This window comes from Salmo trutta, chromosome 17, assembly GCF_901001165.1.
Source record: "Salmo trutta chromosome 17, fSalTru1.1, whole genome shotgun sequence".
Taxonomy (NCBI): domain Eukaryota; kingdom Metazoa; phylum Chordata; class Actinopteri; order Salmoniformes; family Salmonidae; genus Salmo; species Salmo trutta.
This window is the reverse complement of record NC_042973.1, coordinates 20446114-20469016: the sequence shown is the minus strand read 5'-3', so window position 1 is coordinate 20469016 and position 22903 is coordinate 20446114. Positions and strand designations below refer to the sequence as shown.

The window sequence follows — 22903 nt, the reverse complement described above, 5'->3', positions numbered from 1 at the left end:
GCTGCTGTAACACATTCAATAATGATGTGTGATACACAATAAGTCAAGTATAACACCAGGCATTGGCTCTGAATCTAAACTCCTCCCCCCTCCCACTTCAGATCCACCCACCTGTTCCACAGAGCAGTTCACCTGTGCAACGGGCGACATTGACTGCATCCCCATGGCATGGCGCTGTGACGGCGTCGCTGAGTGTGATGACAACAGTGACGAGGAGAACTGCCCCGTGTGTTCGGCAATCCAGTTCCAGTGTGATAAGGGCCAGTGTGTGGATGCTCAGCTACGCTGCAACGGAGAGCCAGACTGCGCAGACAACTCCGATGAACAGGACTGTGACAGTACGTTCACTCAACTGACTTTATGCACAATATTGACACATACATACTTCCAAGATGGCGCAGCAGGTAAGATGTTTTAGTCTCATGTAAATATTGTCTTTAGTTTTTTTGTATACATTTCACTCTTTTTTCCATTTTCAAATTAAATATACCTTACTGCAACCCGCCTCACCCAATATGGTATGGATCTGCTATTTTTTTACCTTAACTGGAACCTCCATCAGCAGCTAGCCAACTAATTAGCTACTAGCCAGCTAATTAGCTACTAGCCATTTAGTCATTGTTAGCCACTGCTAGCGGTCTTTACCTTTAGCTCGGACTCCAGACGCTTTAGCCCGGATAATACCTGCCAGTCTGCACAGCGCAATATCAGCCCTGAGCATATCAGACTGCCTTTTTCCCCCCACTACATCACCGGATTCCTGCCGCAAGCTCTGGACCATTACACCGGATCTTCGCAGCTAGCTAGTTGCTACTGAGTGGCTATTGTAGCTAACGCCCTTGTCCAGAAGCATGCACCAGTTAGCCCCATCTCCCGGCTAGAAAACGAAGTACACCAACTACAATACCTCTCTTGCCAATTGGCCTGGATCCTTTGTCGAAACTGAGCCCCGCCAATCCATCACCACTGGTCTGCTGACAAAATTCAGCCGATGTGCTCTAAACTGTGGACGTTGGTGATGATCCATCTGCTAGCCCAGGCCCGCTAGCTTCCTGAACGCCGTGTCTCCAACTCGCCTAGCGTAGTAATAGACTACCGAACGGCTTCCTGTTTCATCGATTGCTGCTCATTGGACCCTATGATCACTCGGCTACACAGCTGATGCCTGCTGGACTGTTCATTAACACAGTACTTCATTTTGTTTATCTGTCGGCCCCAGCCTCGAACTCAGGCCCTGTGTGTAGCTAACTGATCCTCTCTGCCCATTCATCGCCATTTACCCGTTGTTGTTGTCCTAGCTGTTTACCTGTTGTTGTCTCACCCGTTGTTGCCCTAGCTCTCCCAATCAGCACCTGTGATTGCGTTATGCCTGTCACTAATGTCAATATGCCTTGTATACTGTTGTTTAGGGCAGCTCTCATTGTTTTATTTTACTGCGGAGCCCCTAGTCCTGCTCAACATGCCTCAGATAGCCCCCTTGTCCCACCCCCCACACATGCGGAGACCGCACCTAGCTTAACTGGCGCCTCCAGAGACAAAACCTCTCTCATTGTCACTCAATGCCTAGGTTTACTCGCACCCTAACATACCAGTCTGTACACTATGCCCTGAATCTATCCTACCACGCTCAGAAATCTGCTCCTTTTATTCTCTGTTCCCAAAGCACAAGATGACCAGTTCTTATAGCCTTTAGCCGTACCCTCATCCTACTCCTCCTCTGATCCTCTGGTGATGTAAAGGTTAACCCAGGCCCTGTAGCCCCCAGTTCGACTCCTATTCCCCAGCCGCTCTCATTTGTTGACTTCTGCAACCGTAAAAGGCTTGGGTTCATGCATGTTAATATTAGAAGCCTCCTCCCTAAGTTTGCTTTATTCACTGCTTTAGCACACTCCGCCAACCCTGATGTCCTAGCCGTGTCTGAATCCTGGCTTAGGAAGGCCACCAAAAATTCTGAAATTTCCATCCCCAATTACAACATTTTCCGTCAAGACAGAACTGCTAAAGGGGGCGGAATTGCAATCTACTGTAGAGATAGCCTGCAGAGTTTTGTCATACTATCTATGCCCAAACAGTTAGAGCTTCTACTTTTAAAAATCCACCTTTCCAGAAATGTCTCTCACTGTTGCCGCTTGTTATAGACCCCCCTCAACTCCCAGTTGTGCCCTGGACACCACATGTGAATTGATTGCCCCCCATCTATCATCAGAGTTCGTACTGCTAGGTGACCTAAATTGGGATATTCTTAACACTCCAGCCATCCTACAATCTAAGCTAGATGTCCTCAATCTCACACAATTTATCAAAGAACCTACCAGGTACAACCCCAAATCCGGAAACATGGGCACCCTCACGGATATCATCCTGACCAACTTGCCCTCCAAATACACCTCTGCTGTTTTCAACCAGGATCTCAGCGATCACTGCCTCATTGCCTGCGTCCGTTATGGGTCCGCGGTCAAACGACAACCCCTCAACACTGTAAAACACTTCTGCGAGAAGGCCTTTCTAATCGACCTGGCCTGGGTATCCTGGAAGGATGTTAACCTCATCCTGTCAGTAGAGGATGAACTAAGAACAGATATAGCCCTTGGTTCACTCCAGACTTGACCAGCACAAAAACACCCTGTGGCGTACTGCACTAGCTTCAAATAGTCCCCGCGATATGCAACTTCTCAGGGAAGTCAGGAACCAATACACACAGTCTGTTTGAAAAAGCTAGCCTTTGCTTTCCTAACAGACATTTGCATCCTGCAGCACCAATTCCAAAAAGTTTTGGGACACTAAAGTCCATGGAGAATAAGAGTACCTCCTCCCAGCTGCTCACTGCACTGAGAATAGGAAACACTTGTCACCACTGATGAATCCATGGTAATCGAGAATTTCTATTGGCATTTCTCTACGGCTAGCCATGCTTTCCACCAGGCTACCCCAACCCCGGCCAACAGCTCTTTCCACCCCCCCCCCCTACAAATCAGCTGGGCTAGACAATCTGGACCCTCTCTTCCTAAAATGATCCGCTGCCATTGTTGCTAGTCTAGTCTGTTCAACCTATCTTTTGTATCGTCTGAGATTCGACCTATATCCATCTTGCCCTGCCTTTCTAAAGCCATGTGAACAAACAGATCACCGACCATTTCGAATCCCACCGTACCTTCTCCGCTATGCAATCTGGATTCAGAGCTGGTCACGGTTGCACCTGGGCCACGCTCAAGGTCCTAAACGATATCACCGCCATCGATAAAAGACTGTACTGTGCAGCCGTCTTCATTGACCTGGCCAAGGCTTTCGACTCTGTCAATCACCGTATTCTTATCGGCAGACTCAACAGCCTTGGTTTCTGTAATGACTGCCTCACCTGGTTCACGAACTACTTCTCAGAGTTCAGTGTGTCAAATCGGAGGGCCTGTTGTCCGGACTTCTGGCAGTCTATGGGGTTGCCACAAGGTTTAATTCTTGGGCCAACTCTTTTCTATGGAAATATCAATGATGTCGCTCTTGCTGCGGGTGATTCTTTGATCCACCTCTACGCAGACGACACCATTCTGTATACATCTAGCCCTTCTTTGGACACTTAACAAACCTCAAACGAGCTTCAATGCCATACAACACCCCTTCCGTGGCCTCCAACTGCTCTTAAATGCTAGTAAAACTAAATGCATGCTCTTCAACCGATCGATGCCCGCACCCGCCCGACTAACATCACTACTCTGGATGGTTCTGACTTAGGTATTTATAGTTGTCCACATATTCTAAGTGTCTGGCTAGACTGTAAACTCTTCTTCCAGACTCATATTAACCTGTTGGGGCTAGGGGGCAGTATTTGCACAGCCGGATAAAAACGTACCCGATTTAATCTGGTTACTACTCCTGCCCAGTAACTAGAATATGCATATAATTGTTTGATTTGGATAGAAAACACCCTAAAGTTTCTAAAACTTGAGTTTAACAGAACTCATTTGGCAGGCCAAAACCTGAGAAGATTCCAAACAGGAAGCGCTCTCTCTGACCATTTCATGGCCTTCTTGATCATCTCTAACAAAAACAGGGGATCTCTGGCATGACGTGACATTTTCTAACGCTCCCATAGGCTATCAGAAGGCGCCAGAAAGCTGAATCGTGGCTTTGCAGCCCATGGCTGAAAAACATTAGCGCATTTTGATAGTGGTCGTTCTGAGGACAATGGGACGGTGCGCGCGTGCACGAGTCGACTCCATGTTTACTTTGCTCTCTTTGAATGAAAAAACACCACTCCCGGTCGGAATATTATCGCTTTTTTTACGAGAAAAATAGTATAAAAATTGATTTTAAACAGTGGTTGACATGCTTCGAAGTACGGTAATGGAATATTTAGAAATGTTTTGTCACGAAACGCGTCGGGCGCGTGACCCTTCTTTACCCTTCGGATAGTGTCTTGAACGCACGAACAAAACGCCGCTATTTGGATATAACTATGGATTATTTGGGACCAAACCAACATTTGTTATTGAAGTAGAAGTCCTGGGAGTGCATTCTGACAAAGAACACCAAAGGTAATCAAACTTTTCTAATAGTAAATCAGAGTTTGGTGAGTACCACACTTGGTTGGTGTCAAAATAGCTAGCCTGTGATGGCTGGGCTATCTCCTTAGAATATTGCAAAATGTGCTTTCACCGAAAAGCTATTTTAAAATCGGACATAGCGAGTGCATAAAGGAGTTCTGTATCTATAATTCTTAAAATAATTGTTGTTTTTTGTGAACGTTTATCGTGAGTAATTTAGTAAATTCACCGGAAGTGTTCGGTGGGAATGCTAGTCACATGCTAATGTAAAAAGCTGGTTTTTGATATAAATATGAACTTGATTGAACAAAACATGCATGTATTGTATAACATAATGTCCTAGGATTGTCATCTGATGAAGATCATCAAAGGTTAGTGCTGCATTTAGCTGTGGTTTGGGTTTATGTGACATATGCTAGCTTGAAAAATGGGTGTCTGATTATTTCTGGCTGGGTACTCTGCTGACAATCTAATGTTTTGCTTTCATTGTAAAGCCTTTTTGAAATCGGACAGTGTGGTTAGATTAACGAGAGTCTTGTCTTTAAAATTGTGTAAAATAGTCATATGTTTGAGAAATTTTTAGTAATAGCATTTCTAAGGTATTTGAATAACGCGCCACGGGATTCCACTGGCTGTTGAGTAGGTGGGACGATTTCGTCCCACATACCCTAGAGAGGTTAAGCATCTCCAATCCAAAATTAAAATTAGAGTTGCCTTCCTATTTCACAACAAAGCCTCCTTCACTCATGCTGCCAAACATACCCTCGTAAAACTGACTATCCTACCGATCCTTGACTTCGGCGATGTAATTTACAAAATAGCCTCCAACACTCTACTCAGCAAATTGGATGCAGTGCCATCCGTTTTGTCACCAAAGCCCCATATACTACCCACCACTGCGACCTGTATGCTCTCGTTGGCTGGTCCTCACTACATATTCGTTGCCAAACCCACTGGCTCCAGGTCATCTATAAGTCTTTGCTTCGCCTTATCTCAGCTCACTGGTCACCATTGCAACACCCGCCCGTAGCACGCACTCTAGCAGGGTTATTTCACTGGTCATCCCCAAAGCCAACACTTGTTTGGCCACCTTTCCTTCCAGTTCTCTGCTGCCAATGACGGGAACAAATTGCAAAAAAATAAAAAATACAATTCTGAAGTTGGAGATAGATAGATAGTGAGAGATGGCGATATCTAACTTTCAGCGTCAGCTGTCAGAGCAGTTTACCGATCGCTGCAGCTGTACACAGCCCATCTGTAAATGGCCCATCCAACCACCTACCACATACAAGATTTGTTTTTCTGCTCTTTTGTACACCAGTATTTCTACTTGCACATCCATCACTCCAGTGTTAATTGCTAAATTTTAATTACTTCGCCACTGGCCTATTTATTGCCTTACCTCCATTTGCACACACTGTATACAGATTTATCTATTGTGTTATTGACTGTACGTTTGTTTATCCCATGTGTAACTGTTTTTGTCGCATTTGTAAATGACAACTTGTTCTCAACTGGCCTACCTGGTTAAATAAAGGTGAAATAAAAACACTTCCAGTTCAGTAAACATACACCAATGTCGTAGGGATTAAAGGGTGACTGCACTTCCTGATTTGACCTCGTTTTGAAGATTAAGAAATGCTAGCGGCCATGAGTAATGAGCAAAGCCAAATGAGCGTTATCTTGGATGTGGGCGTTATGATCCCATACGTTCCCTTGCAGGTACTGTTGTTTGTCCCTCCCGAGTCACCGTAGCAACAACAGCCATTTCCTCAAAATAAAATGAATTAATCTAAGTGAAATCAAGAAATCTGTAATTAATTTAGACATTTTAGCTTTGTCGCGCAATTTTATATCTAGCTAAGGTATTTGTTCCAGTGTTTCTCAAGTTAAAAAATGTGCATGGAAAACTAGTCAGTGGGTTTTGGAATATTCACAAGTTGCAGTTGGGATACAAATGCGCTTTGATTGTCTCAATTCTCATTTTGCCCCAAAAGGTGGCAGGCGTTAGTGATTGACACTGTCAAACACATCAGCATGTGGCCACTTCATAAATGGCTTAGGGCCAAGAGTTATTTCAACATAACATTGGCAACGTGTTGTCTTATGTAATCAAGTCAGAGGCGCTGTCTAATGGGCAGGTCTGTCTCGCTGTCTGGAAGTTCTGGCTGCTATGGTTGGAGAGAGTGCACAGCTGCTTCTCTCGTGTTAGTGGGCACTGGGCATGATCGTAATCATACCCAACCCTCCAGTAAGTCGTGACGAATCAGTTTTGGACAAGACGGACTGACAAATGATTCTATTTACACTTTGTGGTTAATTTTTACACTAGAATATATGTTTCTGCTTCAAAGATGCCACATAGAAACAACTTCTCTGAATTTAAACGGCCTAAAGGGCAGTTGACCTTTAATACTGGGAGATTGTACTATCACCACCAACAGCAACCTTGTTGTTTGTATTGATTTGATAAGCTATGCCAAGTCTTGTAACGTGGACTTTGCTCTTCTCTCCTCCCCTCAGCCATATGCCTGCCCAACCAGTTCCGCTGCAACAACAAGCAGTGCATCCTGAAGAAACAGCAGTGTGACTCCTACAATGACTGTGCTGACAACTCTGACGAGCTCTTCTGTGGTGTGTTTAACTTCACTCAGTCACATCAAGGGAGTTCAGAATTTACACTATTGTCATTTATTTTCCAGTAAGGAGAAACCAGTCAATCCATCTATAATAGCACATTGATTTAACTGACTACTCATACTTGGCAGCAGTCCGTTAAATCTGTTGTAATGTCTTTGCCCGTCTTGTAGAATTCCTCACCCCCCCGTCAAGCGACGTTCAATCACCATCTCACACCAGCACCATCGGCCCAGTCATTGGCATCATCCTGTCAGTGTTTGTGATGGGAGGGATGTACTTTGTGTGTCAGCGGGTGGTGTGCCGCCGTTACAAAGGTCCCAACGGAGCCTTCCCCCACGATTACATCAGTGGCACCTCACACGTACCCCTCAACTTCATCGCCCCCAGCAGCTCACAGCACGGAACCTTCACAGGTAAAGGTTGGCTATTACACAACACTGAAAACTGCAGATCAAATGGATGAGTGTATAGATATGGCCTGTGCTGAAGCAGGTAGTTGTTCTCACTGCATTTGACCGTTTTGTTGTTTCTTAGGTATCTCGTGTGGGAAGTCTATGATGAGTTCTGTCAGTCTGATGGGGAGCAGCTGTAGTGGGGCGCCACTCTATGACAGGAACCATGTGACAGGGGCCTCCTCCAGCAGCTCCTCCAGCACTAAGGGAGCCTTTTATCCACAGGTATGTACCCAACTTCTCTGCCCTCTCTTTGACCTACACGTAGGAACCCAACACCTGTCCTCCCAGGTGTCTCTCATACATTATTTCTAAACTGGGGGGAAATGTACATTTTCTCCTGTTTGAACTTTACTGGACACTGGATGATCTCAAAACTTAAGTTTGTAATTGAAGGGGTAAGGGTTTGTATTTTTTTTCTGTATTTGCAGATGCTCAACCCGCCTCCCTCTCCAGCCACGGATCGCTCCCTGTATAATGCAGAGATCTTCTACTCCTCTAACAGTCCCTCCACCACCAGGTCTTACAGGTAAGAGATGAGGCACACTTGATCAGTTTCTCTCTTTGTATTATGCAACAGTCAGCTTGATGTAAATTGGCACCTCTTTGCTGTTGTGAAATAAAAGTATTTTCTCTCCTCCATGCTTGCTCCTGAAAGGCCTTATCTAATGCGCGGTGTGGCACCCCCCACCACCCCATGCAGCACTGACGTCTGTGACAGCGACTACGCCACAAGTCGTTGGAAGAGCAACAAGTACTACATGGACCTAAACTCAGACTCTGACCCCTATCCTCCCCCCCCCACTCCCCGGAGCCAGTACCTATCAGCAGAGGAGAGTTGCCCCCCTTCTCCATCCACAGAGCGCAGTTACTTTCACCTCTGTCCCCCACCCCCGTCACCCTGCACTGACTCTTCATGACACCCGGGGAAATAGCCATGTCTGTAAATAATTTTAAATAAACAAATTAGAATTATATTTTATTCATTTCCACTGATTGCCATGGGTTAAAGTGGAGGTGGAATAGGGCCAGATCAAGTGTGAAGTTGTACAGTGAATTGTATCACTTGTCTTTATTTTTCATGTTTCCTACCCTCGTTTCAGATGGAGTATCCTCCTAATTAGAAGACTTTCAATTTTACTATTCTATTGGCCTTTGACAATTCTTAGTTTTTTCAGCAAAGTACTTTAGAACTTCATTCAAACGTACCAATTTACAGTGAAATTTGAACAAGAAGTCACCAATATTGGTTTGAGAAATTACTCCATTCAAATGTTACATGTGGCCAGCCACATTACCATTACAAATACCAAAAGAATTTAACAAAACAAATTGTAAATATTTGTAATTAAGTAAATAAGAAATGTTTCACAACAGCCATGAAATGCTCTTATTAATTCAAATGGTCCTGAGCAGGTCTTTGTTTTGTTTCGGAGTTTACCAAAAATGTGTTTGCTGCTACTGTACATATATACTTTACTCTGAATTATGAGAACACCCAACAAAACAATTACAATTTGACAATAGATAATTAAGCTGTTTTAACTAAAAATGTGTGTAGAACAGTATATATATATACACACACACGTTAATTGTTGAAGGACTCCTTATGAAAAAAAACTCATAAGAGCAGCTTCATCGTTGATGCAGTTATCAACCAAAAATGACAAGGTTTTGCACAACCTTTTAACTCTATCATGAATCGCTTATGCAATGTCCATGTGATACTAGACTGACTATTCCCATTTATTGAAACAACAATACTGTTGGTATTTCAGCTTTTGTCAATGAGACAAATGTCTGTAGTTTAGTAAAAGCTATTCCATCTTTTCTAAACGATGTTTGAAAAACTGTAGATTCAATTGTAGTGAAACCCTCACTATCTTCACATACCTTTCAACTTAAATAGAGTGAATATCATGCACCTGTAAAATCGTGGCTCTATTATATTGTCTTGCTTTGAAGATTGACAATGTTGCCAAACTGAGCACTTCCTTAAATGAACTATTCAACCAGTTAAGAAATGTGAACAGTGAATGTAAAATTACATGGAGGGAAATGTATATTGAATTCATACCTCTTGTGCTTGTTTTCTGGGCTTTTTCTCTGCCATTTGTATATTTGTGTATAGGCAATTAACCATGGTGCTGACAAGTGAAATTAAATCATTTTCTATATTAAATGGTATGATCAAAAGTGTCCGGACGGCTTCCATCTGTATGTTGAACACCTCTGGCTTCTAGCGGAGAGGTTGTACAGGTTCCTCAGACCTCCGCAACACAACCTGCTGCCCTGCCCATTTCAAGCCATGTCCTTACTGGATAGGGACAACTCCAGCTGTACTTCATTGTGCCAGTATGTAGATGCTCCCCAAACAAACCTGTGTTTCAATGCCTTGTGTATTTTACACTTGTGACAATTTTTGTATCAAAAGCATTTTTATATAATAAAGATTCTATTTTAAGGAATACCTAACTTTTGTCAAAGGCACTTTGTACTTTGAAGAATTTAAAATATTTTGATTTAACACTTTTGGTTACTACATGATTCCATGTTTTATTTCCTAGTTTTGATGTCTTAACTATTATTGTACAATGTAGAAAATGGTAAAAATAAAAGCCCTTGAATGAGTAGGTGTGTCCAAACTTTTGACTGGTACTGTATATATAGAAATATTCATTTGTTGCATGGGAAAAGGTTTTTGGTGATCCAAATAGGGCTCACATTTTCTATTGCAATACTATTAACTGCACTGGTTACGTGAGTGAATCATAGCTAAATGCTGCCACCACGTGTAGAAAAGGTGGAACGTCATCCTTATCCATTTTTCACATATACATAGAAATGCTCAATTTTTTGGGTCTCTTTTTTACTTTTCACAAGTGGACATCCATGTCCAAAAATCATATCTACCCAAGTAAAGTTTAGTTATGGCCAGAATATTTTGGAGTGAGGACTGAAAGGCAGCAGGTGTGTTGTATGGGCTGTCCTAAAGACATCCCGAGAGCAATTGCTGCAGCTTACAAACTTCTCTGCATAGCACATCCGTCTGCAGTTCAAATAATAAAAAGATATGTAAATATCTGTGATCCACTAATGCTGAGCCAGTGTGGTATGTCAACCTCAAACAATAACTTGTGTAAAAGCTGCTGTTGATGTGACCCCTAATTAGGAAGGATTACAGACTGGACATGGAAAACTCCTTAACTCTCATGCCTTGGGTATGTAAAACCAAAGGAAACTACGTATGAGGAAACAGCTGTTCCTTTTTTGGTGTACAGTATATTGCAGAAATAGTTGTGCATGCGTGAAAGATTTCTGTGAAACTTTTGAGCAGGTTGATTAAGGAGAACAAACAACGATATAAGAGTATTGCATTTGGTGGCTGGCATTAGAGATTACTAACAGTGAATGGAGAGCAGTTTATAGCGGTCCTCTACTCTTCAGGTGAAGTTACTCAAGTGCAGGCCTGTAATGACAGGCCTTAACTGGAAAACCCCTCACATCACCTTGTTTGTTTTGCTCATTTTGTTTGGGTGTCTTCCATCTCCGACAAAGTTCTACTTTCACTTGCTACAATCCCTAATGTTAACAATATGGTTGAACACTGGCAGATTATTTTTGCTTCATGCCAAGAGATAGTTGGGTTTCTCAACTCCACGATATGTACATCTCCGCAGTGGTGGCTGGTGGCACTTTAAAATGGGGAGGATGAGCTCATAGTAATGGCTAGAACAGAATAAATGGAATTGTCTCAAACGCCTGGTTTCCATGTGTTTGATATCATTCCATTTACTCCATTCCATTCATTATTATGAGCCAGCCTCGGATTGAGTTGTGTTGCGACGACTGTGGACAGAGTGTACCTCCGACTACATCGAGTCGCTGTCATTCGATACAAGGAAACAGTTGGTGGTTGTATTTGACTAGTTTAATTAAAAAGTGGGGATTTCAGCAAACATAGAAAGGCACGCAGCTGCAGAAGAAAAACATAAATACACCCTAAGCGTTTAAGAATTCAAAATTGCACAAGTATCGACTGATAGTGACTCGATGTAGTCTGAGGTTCAGTCCGCCCAGTCGTCTCCGCTCAACTCCATTGATGTGAGGTACATCTTGGAGTTGAGAAAAAACTTGGCTAGCCAAGACATTAACTTTGATCAATTGCACTGGCTCTAAATCTTCGAGATGCAGATAAGCAACTCTTCTGGCACTGGGTTTAACCCATCCATCTCATCACACAGAAATTATATAATGTAGTTAAACGTAGGATACTTTTGGAAATACACCTCAGATTATCAGGTGTCATTTCTTAGCCTGACAACTCACACTATATTCTTCCGCTGCACTGTCGTTCACTACATACTTCAAATACTGAAGTCGTTTGTGGTGATAAGGGACACGAAGGGCATTGTACAAAACAAAGTCATCATCGACTGGATCATCTCTAACCAGTCAGTGTATCAAACCCAATGACATTTTCAAACCGCCTCTTTACTAGAGGTCAAATGATTATTCAACGCCGATACCGATTATTGGAGGACCAAAAAAAGCATATATCGATTAAAAAGACGATTTTTTAATATATTTGTAATAATGACAATTACAACAATACTGAATGAACACTTATTTTAAACTTAATATAATACATATATTTAGTCTGAAATAAATAATGAAACGTTCAAATTTGGTTTAAATAATGCAAAAACACAGTGTTGGGGAAGAAAGTAAAAGTGCAATCAATATGTGCCATGTAAAAAAAGCTAACGTTTAAATTCCTTGCTCAGAACATATGAAAGCTGGTGGTTCCTTTTATTAACATGAGTCTTCAATATTCCCAGTTAAGAAGTTTTGGGTTGTAGTTATTATAGGAATTATAGGTCTATTTCTCGCTATACCATTTGTATTTCATATACCTTTGACTATTGGATGTTCTTATAGGTACTTTAGTATTGCCAGCCTAATCTCAGGAATTGATAGGCTTGAAGTCATAAACAGCACTGTGCTTAACCTCACCAGGGTAGGGGGCACTATTTTCACCTCCGGATGAAAAGCGTGCCCAAAGTAAACTGCCTGTTACTCAGGCCCAGACCCTAGGATATGCATATAATTGGTAGATTTTGATAGAAAACACTATAAAAAGTTTCCAAAACTGTTAAAATAATGAATGTGAGTATAACAGAACTGATATGGCAGGCGAAAACCTGAGAAAAATCCATACACGAAGTGGGATTTTTTTATGTTTGTAGTTTTATATTGAAAGCCTATACAGTACCCCATGACTTAGGACTCAAATTGCACTTCCTATGGCTTCCACTAGATGTCAAGTCTTTAGAAATTGTTTCAGGCTTGTATTCTGAAAAATTAGGGAGTAAGACCACTGAGTGGATAGTGGAAAGTCCCCAGACCCGTTTTCTGCGCACGACCGAGAGCGCACCTTTCTTGTTTTTCTTTTATATTGACGTAGCTATTGTCCGGTTGAAATATTGATTATGACTAAAAACAACCTGAAGATTGATTATAAACATCGTTTGACATGTTTCTACAAACTTTACTGATACTATTTGGATTTTTCGTCTGCCTGTTGTGACTGCCTTTGAGCCATTGGATTACTGAAAAAACGCGCCAACAAAACTGAGGTTTTTGGATATAAAGAGGGACTTTATCGAACAAAACTAACATTTATTGTGAAACTGGGAGTCTTGTGAGTGCAACCATATGAAGATCATCAAAGGTAAGTGATACATTTTATCGCTATTTCTGACTTTTGTTACTCCTCTACTTGGCTGGTTACTGTTTGTAATGTCTGCTGGGCGCTGTTCTCAGATAATCGCATGGTTTGCTTTCGCCGTAAAGCCTTTTTGAAATCTGACACCGCGGTTGGATTAACAAGAAGTTAATCTTTAAGCCGATGTATAACACTTGTATGTCTTATGAATTTGTATGAGTATTTCTGTTTTTGAATTTGGCACTCTGCAATTTCACCGGATGATGGCCAGGTCCCACATACCCATAAGAATTTAAAGCATTGCAAATAGATGCTGGGAAACGCAGGAAAGTGCCATTTGAATGAATGCTTACGAGCCTGCTGCTGCCTACAACCACTCAGTCAGACTGCTCTATCAAATCATAGATTTAATTATAATAACACATAGAAATACGAGCCATGGGTCATTAATATGGTAAAATCTGGGAACTATCATTTCGAAAACAAAACGTTTATTCTTTCAGTGAAATACAGAACCGTTCTGTATTTTATTGAACGGGTGGCATCCATAAGTCTAAATATTGCTGTTACATTGAAGGTTGTGCAATGTGATGTCATAATTATATACAATTTTGGCAAATTAATTACGGTCTTTGTTAGAAAGAAATGGTCTTCACACAGTTCGCAACGAGCCAGGCGACCCAAACTGCTGCACATACCCTGACTCTGCTTGCACAAAACGAGAAGTGACACAATTTCCCTAGTTAATATTGCCCGCTTGCATGAATTTCTTTTAACGAAATATGCAGGTTTAAAAATATATACTTGTGTATTGATTTTAAGAAAGGCATTGATGTTTATGGTTAGGTACATTGGTGCAACGACAGTGCTTTTTTCGCGAATGCGCTTGTAAAATCATCACCCGTTTGGCGAAGTAGGCTGTGATTCGATGATAAATTAACAGGCACCGCATTGATTATCTGCAACGCTGGACAAGCTAGTTAAACTAGTAATATCATCAACCATGTGTAGTTAACTAGTGATTATGTTAAGACTGATTGTTTTTTATAAATAAGTTTAATGCTAGCTAGCAACTTACCTTGGCTCCTTGCTGCACTCGCGTAACAGGTAGTCAGCCTGCCACGCAGTCTCCTCGTGGAGTGCAATGTAATCGGGCATCCAAAAATGCCAATTACCGATTGTTATGAAAACTTGAAGTCGGTCGTCCTCTACTCTTTACCCACGTGTTCTGGCTCTGGCCCAACCCATTGATTTCTGAACCAATCAGACCCCCTGAATGTGTTCACATTCAGTGACAGGTTGGGGAGTTACTCAGATCCAGACTCACTGCCAGAGAAGAAACTAGTGTCTGTGGGCATGTAGTAGCATTTGGCCGGAGCAAGGAGTCTAAGTATCCTTTATGTTATCAATTCATAACACTGAGTGGCAATCTTATGCTAGAGTGAATCACAGACCATACCCACAGGAGACACTTATAAGCAAGACATCCTGCAACTTATAAAATTGTGTGTGTCCCGCTTAAAGCAAGGACTACTGTGTGTTCGAAGAATGTTCCAACATAGGGGCGTGCTAAACAATAGTTTAGTTTAACGTAACGTTGTAGATCAGTTACCTAAACCAATCCATGTACTATCTTTACCTCTGCAATGTGTTGAGAAGAAGTCGCACTATTCCCTGCAGCTGCATCGATGTGCATTCCAGAGAGGTGGTTGTTCCACTCTCGCCAAAATCGGTTCAAATAAGACCAATGCGTTTCTATGTTCTTAATTTGGACCTAAACTTGTTGCCTGCATTTCCGCCTTTGGGACGACTCCCATTGTTAAGGCGGAAACAAGCATCTCGTCGTTATATACAGATCTCTGCTCTCCATAAAGCCAGCCAGCCAGCCACACAAACATCCTTCCCTCCTGCTCCCAGGCGTCCGCATCTTCTTCGGTGGGATTTCAGGCATCCGTATGGCCCTGAAGTCAGCCTCTATTAACCCTAAACTGCATTTGCTTTTTAATTTGAATGAAACTATTTTAGTAGCCTATTTTTAAATTGGTTGAGCTAGTAGCTACCATTCCCAATTGACCCCCCCTAAAGGAATCATGGTGCATAGTTTTATTTTTTTTATTTCACCTTTATTTAGCCAGGTAGGCTAGTTGAGAACAAGTTCTCATTTGCAACTGCGACCTGCCCAAGATAAAGCATAGCAATTCGACACATACTGAATTACACATGGAATAAAGAAAACATACAGTCAATAATACAGTAGAAAAAAAGAAAACAAAAAGTCTATATACAGTGAGTGCAAATGAGGTAAGTTAAGGCAATAAATAGGCCATGGTGGCGAAGTAATGACAATATAGCAATTAAAACACTGGAATGGTAGATGTGCAGAAGATGAATGTGCAAGTAGAGATACTGGGGTGCAAAGGAGCAAGACAAATAAATAAATAAATACAGTATGGGGATGAGGTAGGTAGGTAGATCGATAGATGGGCTGCTTACAGATGGGCTATGTACAGGTGCAGTGATCTATGAGCTGCTCTGACAGCTGGTGCTTAAAGCTAGTGACGGAGATATGAGTCTCCAGCTTCAGAGATTTTTGCAGTTCATTCCAGTCATTGGCAGCAGTGAACTGGAAGGAAAGACAACCAAAGGAGGAATTGGCTTTGGGGGTGACCAGTGAGATATACCTGCTGGAGAGCGTGCTACGAGTGGGTGCTGCTATGGTGACCAGTGATCTGAGATAAGGCGGGGCTTTACCTAGCAGAGACTTGTAGATGACCTGGAGCCAGTGGGTTTGGCGACAAGTATGAAGAGAGGGTCAACCAACGAGAGCATACTGGTCGCAATGGTGGGTAGTGTACAGGGCTTTGGTGACAAAACGGATGGCACTGTGATAGACTGCATCCAGTTTATTGAGTAGAGTTTTGGAGGCTATTTTATAGATGACATCACCGAAGTCGAGGATCGGTAGGACGGTCAGTTTTACGAGGGTATGTTTGGCAGCATGAGTGAAGGATGCTTTGTTGCGATATAGGAAGCCGATTCTAGATTTAATTTTGGATTGGAGATGCTTAATGTGAGTCTGGAAGGAGAGTTTACAGTCTAACCAGACACCCAGGTATTTGTAGTTGTCCACGTATTCTAAGTCAGAGCCGTCCAGAGTAGTGATGCTGGACGGGCGAGCAGGTGCGGGCAGTGATCGATTGAATAGCATGCATTTAGTTTTACTTGCGTTTAAGAGCGGTTGAAGGCCACGGAAGGAGAGTTGTAGGGCATTGAAGCTCATCTGGAGGTTAGTTAACACAGTGTCCAAAGAGGGGCCAGAAGTATACAGAATGGTGTCGTCTGCGTACAGGTGGATCAGAGAATCACCCGCAGCAAGAGCAACATCATTGATGTATACAGAGAAAAGAGTCAACCCGAGAATTGAACCCTGTGGCACACCCTTAGAGGCTGCCAGAGGTCCGGACAACAGGCCCTCCGATTTGACACACTGAACTCTATCAGAGAAGTAGTTGGTAAACCAGGCGAGGCAATCATTTGAGAAACCAAGGCTGTCGAGTCTGCCAATAAGAATGTGGTGATTGACAGAGTCAAAAGCCTTGGCCAGGTCGATGAATACGGCTGCACAGTAATGTCTCTTATCGATGGCGGTTATGATGTTGTTTAGGATCTTGAGCGTGGCTGAGGTGCACCCATGACCAGCTCTGAAACCAGATTCCATAGCGGAGAAGGTACGGTGGGATTGGAAATGGCCGGTAATCTGTATGTTAACTTGACTTTCGAAGACCTTAGAAAGACAGGGTAGGATAGATATAGGTCTGTAGCAGTTTGGGTCTAGTGTCACCCCCTTTGAAGAGGGGGATGACCACGGCAGCTTTCCAATCTTTGGGAATCTCAGATGATACGAAAGAGGTTGAACAGGCTAGTAATAGGGGTTGCAACAATTTCGGCAGATAATTTTAGCGGGTTGCTGTGGAGGGTGCCGGGCAGTTGACCGGGGTAGGGTTAGCCAGGTGGAAAGCATGGCCAGCCGTAGAGAAATGCTTATTGAAATTCTCAATTATAGTGGATTTATCAGTGGTAACAGTGTTTCCTAGCTCGGAGGAGGTGCTCTTATTATTCTCCATGGACTTTACAGTGTCCCAGAACTTTTTTGAGTTAGTACTACAGGATGCAAATTTCTGTTTGAAAAAGCTAGCCTGAGCTTTTCTAACTGCCTGTGTATATTTGTTCCTAACTTTCCTGAAAAGTTGCATATCACGGGGGCTATTCGATGCTAATGCAAAACGCCACAGGATGTTTTTGTGCTGGTCAAAGGCAGACAGGTCTGGAGTGAACCAAGGACTATACCTATTCCTAGTTCTACATTTTTAAAAGGGGGTGCTTATTTAAGATGGTGAGGAAGGCACTTTTAATGAATAGCCAGGCATCATCTACTGACGGGATGAGGTCAATGTCATTCCAGGATATCCCGGCCAGGTCGATTAGAAAGGCCTGCTCGCAGAAGTGTTATAGGGAGCGTTTGACAGTGATGAGGGGTGGTCGTTTGGTCGCAGACCCATTACGGATGCAGGCAATGAGACAGCGATTGCTGAGATCTTGATTGAAAACAGCAGAGGTGTATTTGGAGGGCGAGTTAGTTAGGATGACATTTATGAGGGTGCCCGTGTTTACAGATTTGGGGTTGTACTTGTTAGGTTCATTGATAATTTGTGTGAGATTGAGGGCATCAAGCTTAGATTGTAGGATGGCTGGGGTGTTAAGCATGTCCCAGTTTAGGTTACCTAGTAGCACAAGCTCAGGTGGCAATCAATTCACATATGGTATCGAGGGCACAGCTGGGGGCAGAGGGAGGTCTATAGTTCAGAAACATAAAATATATTTAACTTAAAATATATGTAAAAAATGTCTGACTATTTTCATTGGGAAGGCAGATAAAAACATTTTATTAAAAGCTATCACTTTTCCATGTTAAAACCGAATCCTACTCATTACTCCAAGTTAACCCACACCACTTTTGTTTTAATGCGACTTTGCCATCGGCCAAAGCGGGGCACCTGTCTCACGTCCGGGAGGCAGTCCCAGGAATGCAAACTGGTGAGGGCCCAAGACGGTGACACTTTTTTTTGCACTGATACATTAAGTAGAAAAAAATCCCTGCTTGGGGGAAATGCAGGTTTTAAACCAGGCCCAGCTACTTGATCCCTGATACCACTTGTTTAACAAGCAACGCCAAATTTTCACCTAATTCTCTCATTCTGAATTAACCACATGCTGTAGCGGGAAAACATTAGTTCACAGAGAGTAGTTTGTTTGTTAGCTAGTTTGTTAGTGAACATTTCAAACAGATTGCCAGGGTCCAGTAAGCAACTAAGGCATAACTTGAAGAACGGCAAGGAGTCGTATACCAGTTAACGTTAATACTATAGCGAATTGGTTAGGTCACTAACGTTAGCTCATCTGATGTTGTGCTGTCTGACTTTATTAGCCAGCTAATTTTCTAATGTTGCTCAACATTTCTCTGGCTAGCTAACGGATAATTCGATCCAGCAAGCAAGATACTTAACAATGCTAACAATACTTGTTCCACCACACTTTCTCCCTCACCTCAAACTTTCCAAATGCCTGTTGTTTTTCGGGTACAGCTCATGAAGTACGCTTCTTCACGTTCTCACCCCTGTCTCCGTGGTCAGGCTTCTCACCTACCTCTTCGTTATCGTTCAGGGGCCTCTAGCTGGCAAACTGACGGCTTTCCACTCTCCGCTGTCTTTTCAGAGCGCACACTGATACTGTAACTAGCAAATTGGCTGTCTCTTATCTCTTCGTGCTGCATTCTGTTGTTATGTGAACGATTGGCTGAGCGAACGCGCATCACTCGTTCGCTTACAGCCAGTAGTGATCCAAAGCCTCCCCTCCAAACTTTTCTCATCGGATCTACACGAATCACATAGGTCAAAGAATTTTGGATTAAAAACGGCAAATTTCGCCGAAAGGTGACTAGTTTGCATCCCTGCAGTCCAGCTCCAAAACGTTTGCAATCACTTTTCACCCGGTGTTAACTCCTCCCACATAATCGAATCCCTTCGTTGTTTTTTCACGCGTTCCACCCTCCTCCATCTGCGGAAAATGGGAGTTTCTCGACGCGGCAATGTGTTTTTTACCGCAAAGGAGTGGACAGTATGCAGTTTACAGTACCAAATCACAAGACTGAACTCGCTGGAAGTAGGTCTAATTGGCGTAATTCATAGCCAATAGAGCGCCACCAGTATGTTTGATTGACAGGTAGATACTTCAGTTGTGGTGGGGGAAGGGGTCGTTGAAGTTGATGGAACCGCCATCTTGAAAAGTGCCCTCTGATGGTCTACCTTTTCGCGCCTGTCAGAATCACTTGTAAACATTTATTTTTTTTCTTAGGATTTGAATGTTCCTCGCTTTTAATACTTTAGGCTAATGGATCAATAAGCTACATGCCGGGGACTCGCCATATACCGCTGTTTATCGGTACGTACTTGCTATTCCATGCAGTTCTGAGGAGACACGAACAGCACTGGACCAGCTAACTCGCTAACCGGAGCAACACTAACTTTAGCATTTTCCCGTTAGCTGCCGGTAACGTTGCTACACCGATGTATGTCACTTGTTGTATCTTGTAGTCAATAGTTAAGGTAAGTTCGTGTTATGTGGGACTGAAGGTCAACTGGGGTCGATTGAAATGCACAATGGTGTTAGCTAACGTTAGCCGTATTTTAGTGTTCGACACCGTTTGGTTTGGCCTGTGCTCTGGTTCAGGTACTTCCGAAAATGCTAACGTTAGCTAACCTGAGTTAGCTAGCTAGTTTGCATGTTATCCAACAGTGTTTATACCTCTTTCCTCTTTACAGATGTTGGTATGTTTTAGCTAACTAAAGTAGATACCCTAGTTGGAGCGTCAAGTCTTCCAAAAGATCAACCTTGTTGACACCTAAGTTACCTAGCTAGCTAACCAATATCCGGCTAGGTGGGTAACGTTAATGTTTATTGGCTAGTTAGCGTTTGCTTTTCGGGCAAATATGCTTTGAAGTAGTTAGTGTTAGCTAGGTAACTAGTTAGTAGTTTGGAGATACCGGGAAACCACTTTTTGTATTTTGCTAACTTGTTGTTAGTTCTCCACATCCAGTTAGCCAACTTGGCTAGCTAGCTATCAATTAGCGGTCTATTGATGTTTTGTATGTAGCTAGGTCGTCTTGAAATCGTTTCAAGATTCTCCAGGTCACGCGAAGTATTGCATTTAGCTAGTTCAGTTTCTGATCACAATAGTTAACGTTACATAACTAGCTAGCCAGTTCCAGCTTGTCCTGATACATTTCTATATTAGTTAAGTTACCTAGCTTGATAGCAGACTCACAAAAGTAGTGTGCAGTACGAACACTGAACAGCAATTTGCCCCATTTGTTGGGGGAAACAGCAATGTAACCCTTTGCTCTGGGCAATGTATTACACTTGACAAACAAAAGTAAGCCTATAGCAAAACATATTACCTAGGTTCGATGACACGTTCTAGTTTAGTTTACATGGAACAGTAGCTACAGGTTGTACGCCTGATAATGTGTCCGTCATTGGGCGTTACAGGAAAGTCCCATACAATCCGCCACCATAGATTTTTCAACTAACCTGTTCAGAGCGATAGTTTATTCCTTCTAGATTCTGTGAAAAGGGAACAGAACTGGAAAACAACTAAATTATTCAAGGAACGAAAGTGACCTATATTGTTCCAGAACATAACTGTTATTTTAAAACCAAGGCAACACAAACAAATTAAACAAAATGCTTATGCAAAGCACTCCCCCTCTCAATCATTAACATCTTCCAGTGTCTGGCTGCCAATTGAAACTCTTTAGCTGTGTTTGCGGCTTGAAGGCTACCTGCCCCTCCCCCCAAAGCATAGCTGTAGCCTACTGATGTTATTCAGATAATGGGAAGATATTTTTAATTAGACAATGTATTAACTTTTTGAATGCTAGTTAGGGATACTATAGTTATCACATTTCACATTGGCTTCATTAACCACAAAAAGGTAAGACGTGGTTTTATCTCTGGTGCCGCTCTGCACACACAAGCTTGTTAGATAGCTAGCTCTGGTACAACATTAAGACAACTAAAGTTCAAAGACATTCAAAGTTCCTCCATAGGAGCTGCTCCTCCATAGGTATAATTCTGTGGGCTTTATTCAGATAATGTATGTCATCACAAGATGCCCAGCACTTCAAGCCCAGCCTCATCCATCCTCACTCTCTCCCCATCTCGCTCCCTACACTTACTTGTCTGTCCATCATCCATGTAAACAACTCACTGAGCGATAGCTTGCCCACTCCATAGCAAGCTGCTCTATCCGCACTGCATGATTGGTGAAGTAATTTAATGTCAAATTGTATTTGTCACATGCAACAGGTGTAGACCTTATAGTGAAATGCTTAGGTACAAGACCATAACCAACAATGCCGTTTTCAGAAAATATTTATAAAATAAACTGGTGTGAAAAAAGAAAGTTACACAATGAGGCTATATATAGGGGGTACCGAGTCTATGTGTAGGGGTATAGCTAAATGTAAAAACAATATGATTTCAGAGGTTTAAAAAAAGAACTGAAACATATAAACCAGTACTTGTTTTTGGTTCGAACCGGTTCAGAACTTTATTTTGCTGGTCGGAACAGTGGAACAAAAAAAATTGAAAATGGTCCTGTTCAGAACAAATGATTGGAAATACTTTGCCCCCCCCGCATAGAACAGAAATTAACTTAGAAATGTCATTTTCCACCAGCAATTGGAAACAGACATTTCAAAGATACTTTATTAGTTCTCGATTCATTGAGAAAAAAAAGTATTGCCAAGAACAGGTTAGTTGAAAAATCTATGGTGGAGGTTTGTATGGGGCATTACTGAAACACCCAGTAATGGACACCAACAATCTTTGTACACCAGATAGTGTTGTATTACCAATCTGTAGCCAATGAAACAAAATATGTTTCCTTTGGTAACCCCTGAAGTTCAGTTTTACACTTGTCACTGGAATAGGCATACATGAATGTTTGACTGAGTATACATTGTTTTGTACGGTTGTGATATATTTGACATATTGCATGTTTTTGTTTTCACCCCCTGGGGATTGGCTATCCAGTGTTTTTTTTAATGTTCTGTCTTTTTCAACTGGGTTATGCCTTAAATATGCACCATGCAGAAATCGCTCTGCCATTTCCTGGTTGCTAAAATTCTAATAGTTTGCCTAGTTTAAGTTTGTAGAGAATCATTGTACCATCTAAACCCCTGTGAAATATAGTTTTCATATCCCAAAAGTAAAAGATGCAAAAATGAAACTTCAGCATAGAAATAGTACACATATCTTTCATTCCCGTTGAAAGCAAGTCGAAGAAGTGGTAGATCTGTTATAACTCACATTTCTATGTGAATTTGGTTGGGTCGCCCACAAAGTTACACATTGTAGCTTTAAATTATGGAAATTGGAATTAAGTGCTCTCATAAGCCTTCTCAGTAGCTGCTGTTTTCCAAGGA

General features: G+C 42.3%; 2 protein-coding genes across 6 annotated transcripts in view; both read left to right on the top strand.

The window, feature by feature from the left end:
- The window catches only part of LOC115151831 (low-density lipoprotein receptor-related protein 5-like), an 86182-nt gene extending 76080 nt beyond the window's left edge, over nucleotides 1-10102 (top strand). Inside the window, exons 19-24 of the mRNA XM_029696092.1 lie at nucleotides 102-338; nucleotides 7062-7172; nucleotides 7349-7591; nucleotides 7713-7855; nucleotides 8062-8159; nucleotides 8289-10102. Of these exons, the coding sequence (XP_029551952.1) occupies nucleotides 102-338; nucleotides 7062-7172; nucleotides 7349-7591; nucleotides 7713-7855; nucleotides 8062-8159; nucleotides 8289-8550 (1094 nt within the window). The 3' untranslated portion in view covers nucleotides 8551-10102. The remainder of the gene's footprint in view (nucleotides 1-101; nucleotides 339-7061; nucleotides 7173-7348; nucleotides 7592-7712; nucleotides 7856-8061; nucleotides 8160-8288) is intronic.
- Nucleotides 10103-19666: 9564 nt separating this feature from the next.
- The window catches only part of LOC115151829 (serine/threonine-protein phosphatase 6 regulatory subunit 3), a 29446-nt gene continuing 26209 nt past the window's right edge, over nucleotides 19667-22903 (top strand). For all 5 annotated transcript variants that reach the window (XM_029696091.1, XM_029696090.1, XM_029696089.1 and 2 more), the window contains exon 1: nucleotides 19667-19856. The gene's annotated coding sequence lies outside the window, so the exon portion shown is untranslated. The remainder of the gene's footprint in view (nucleotides 19857-22903) is intronic.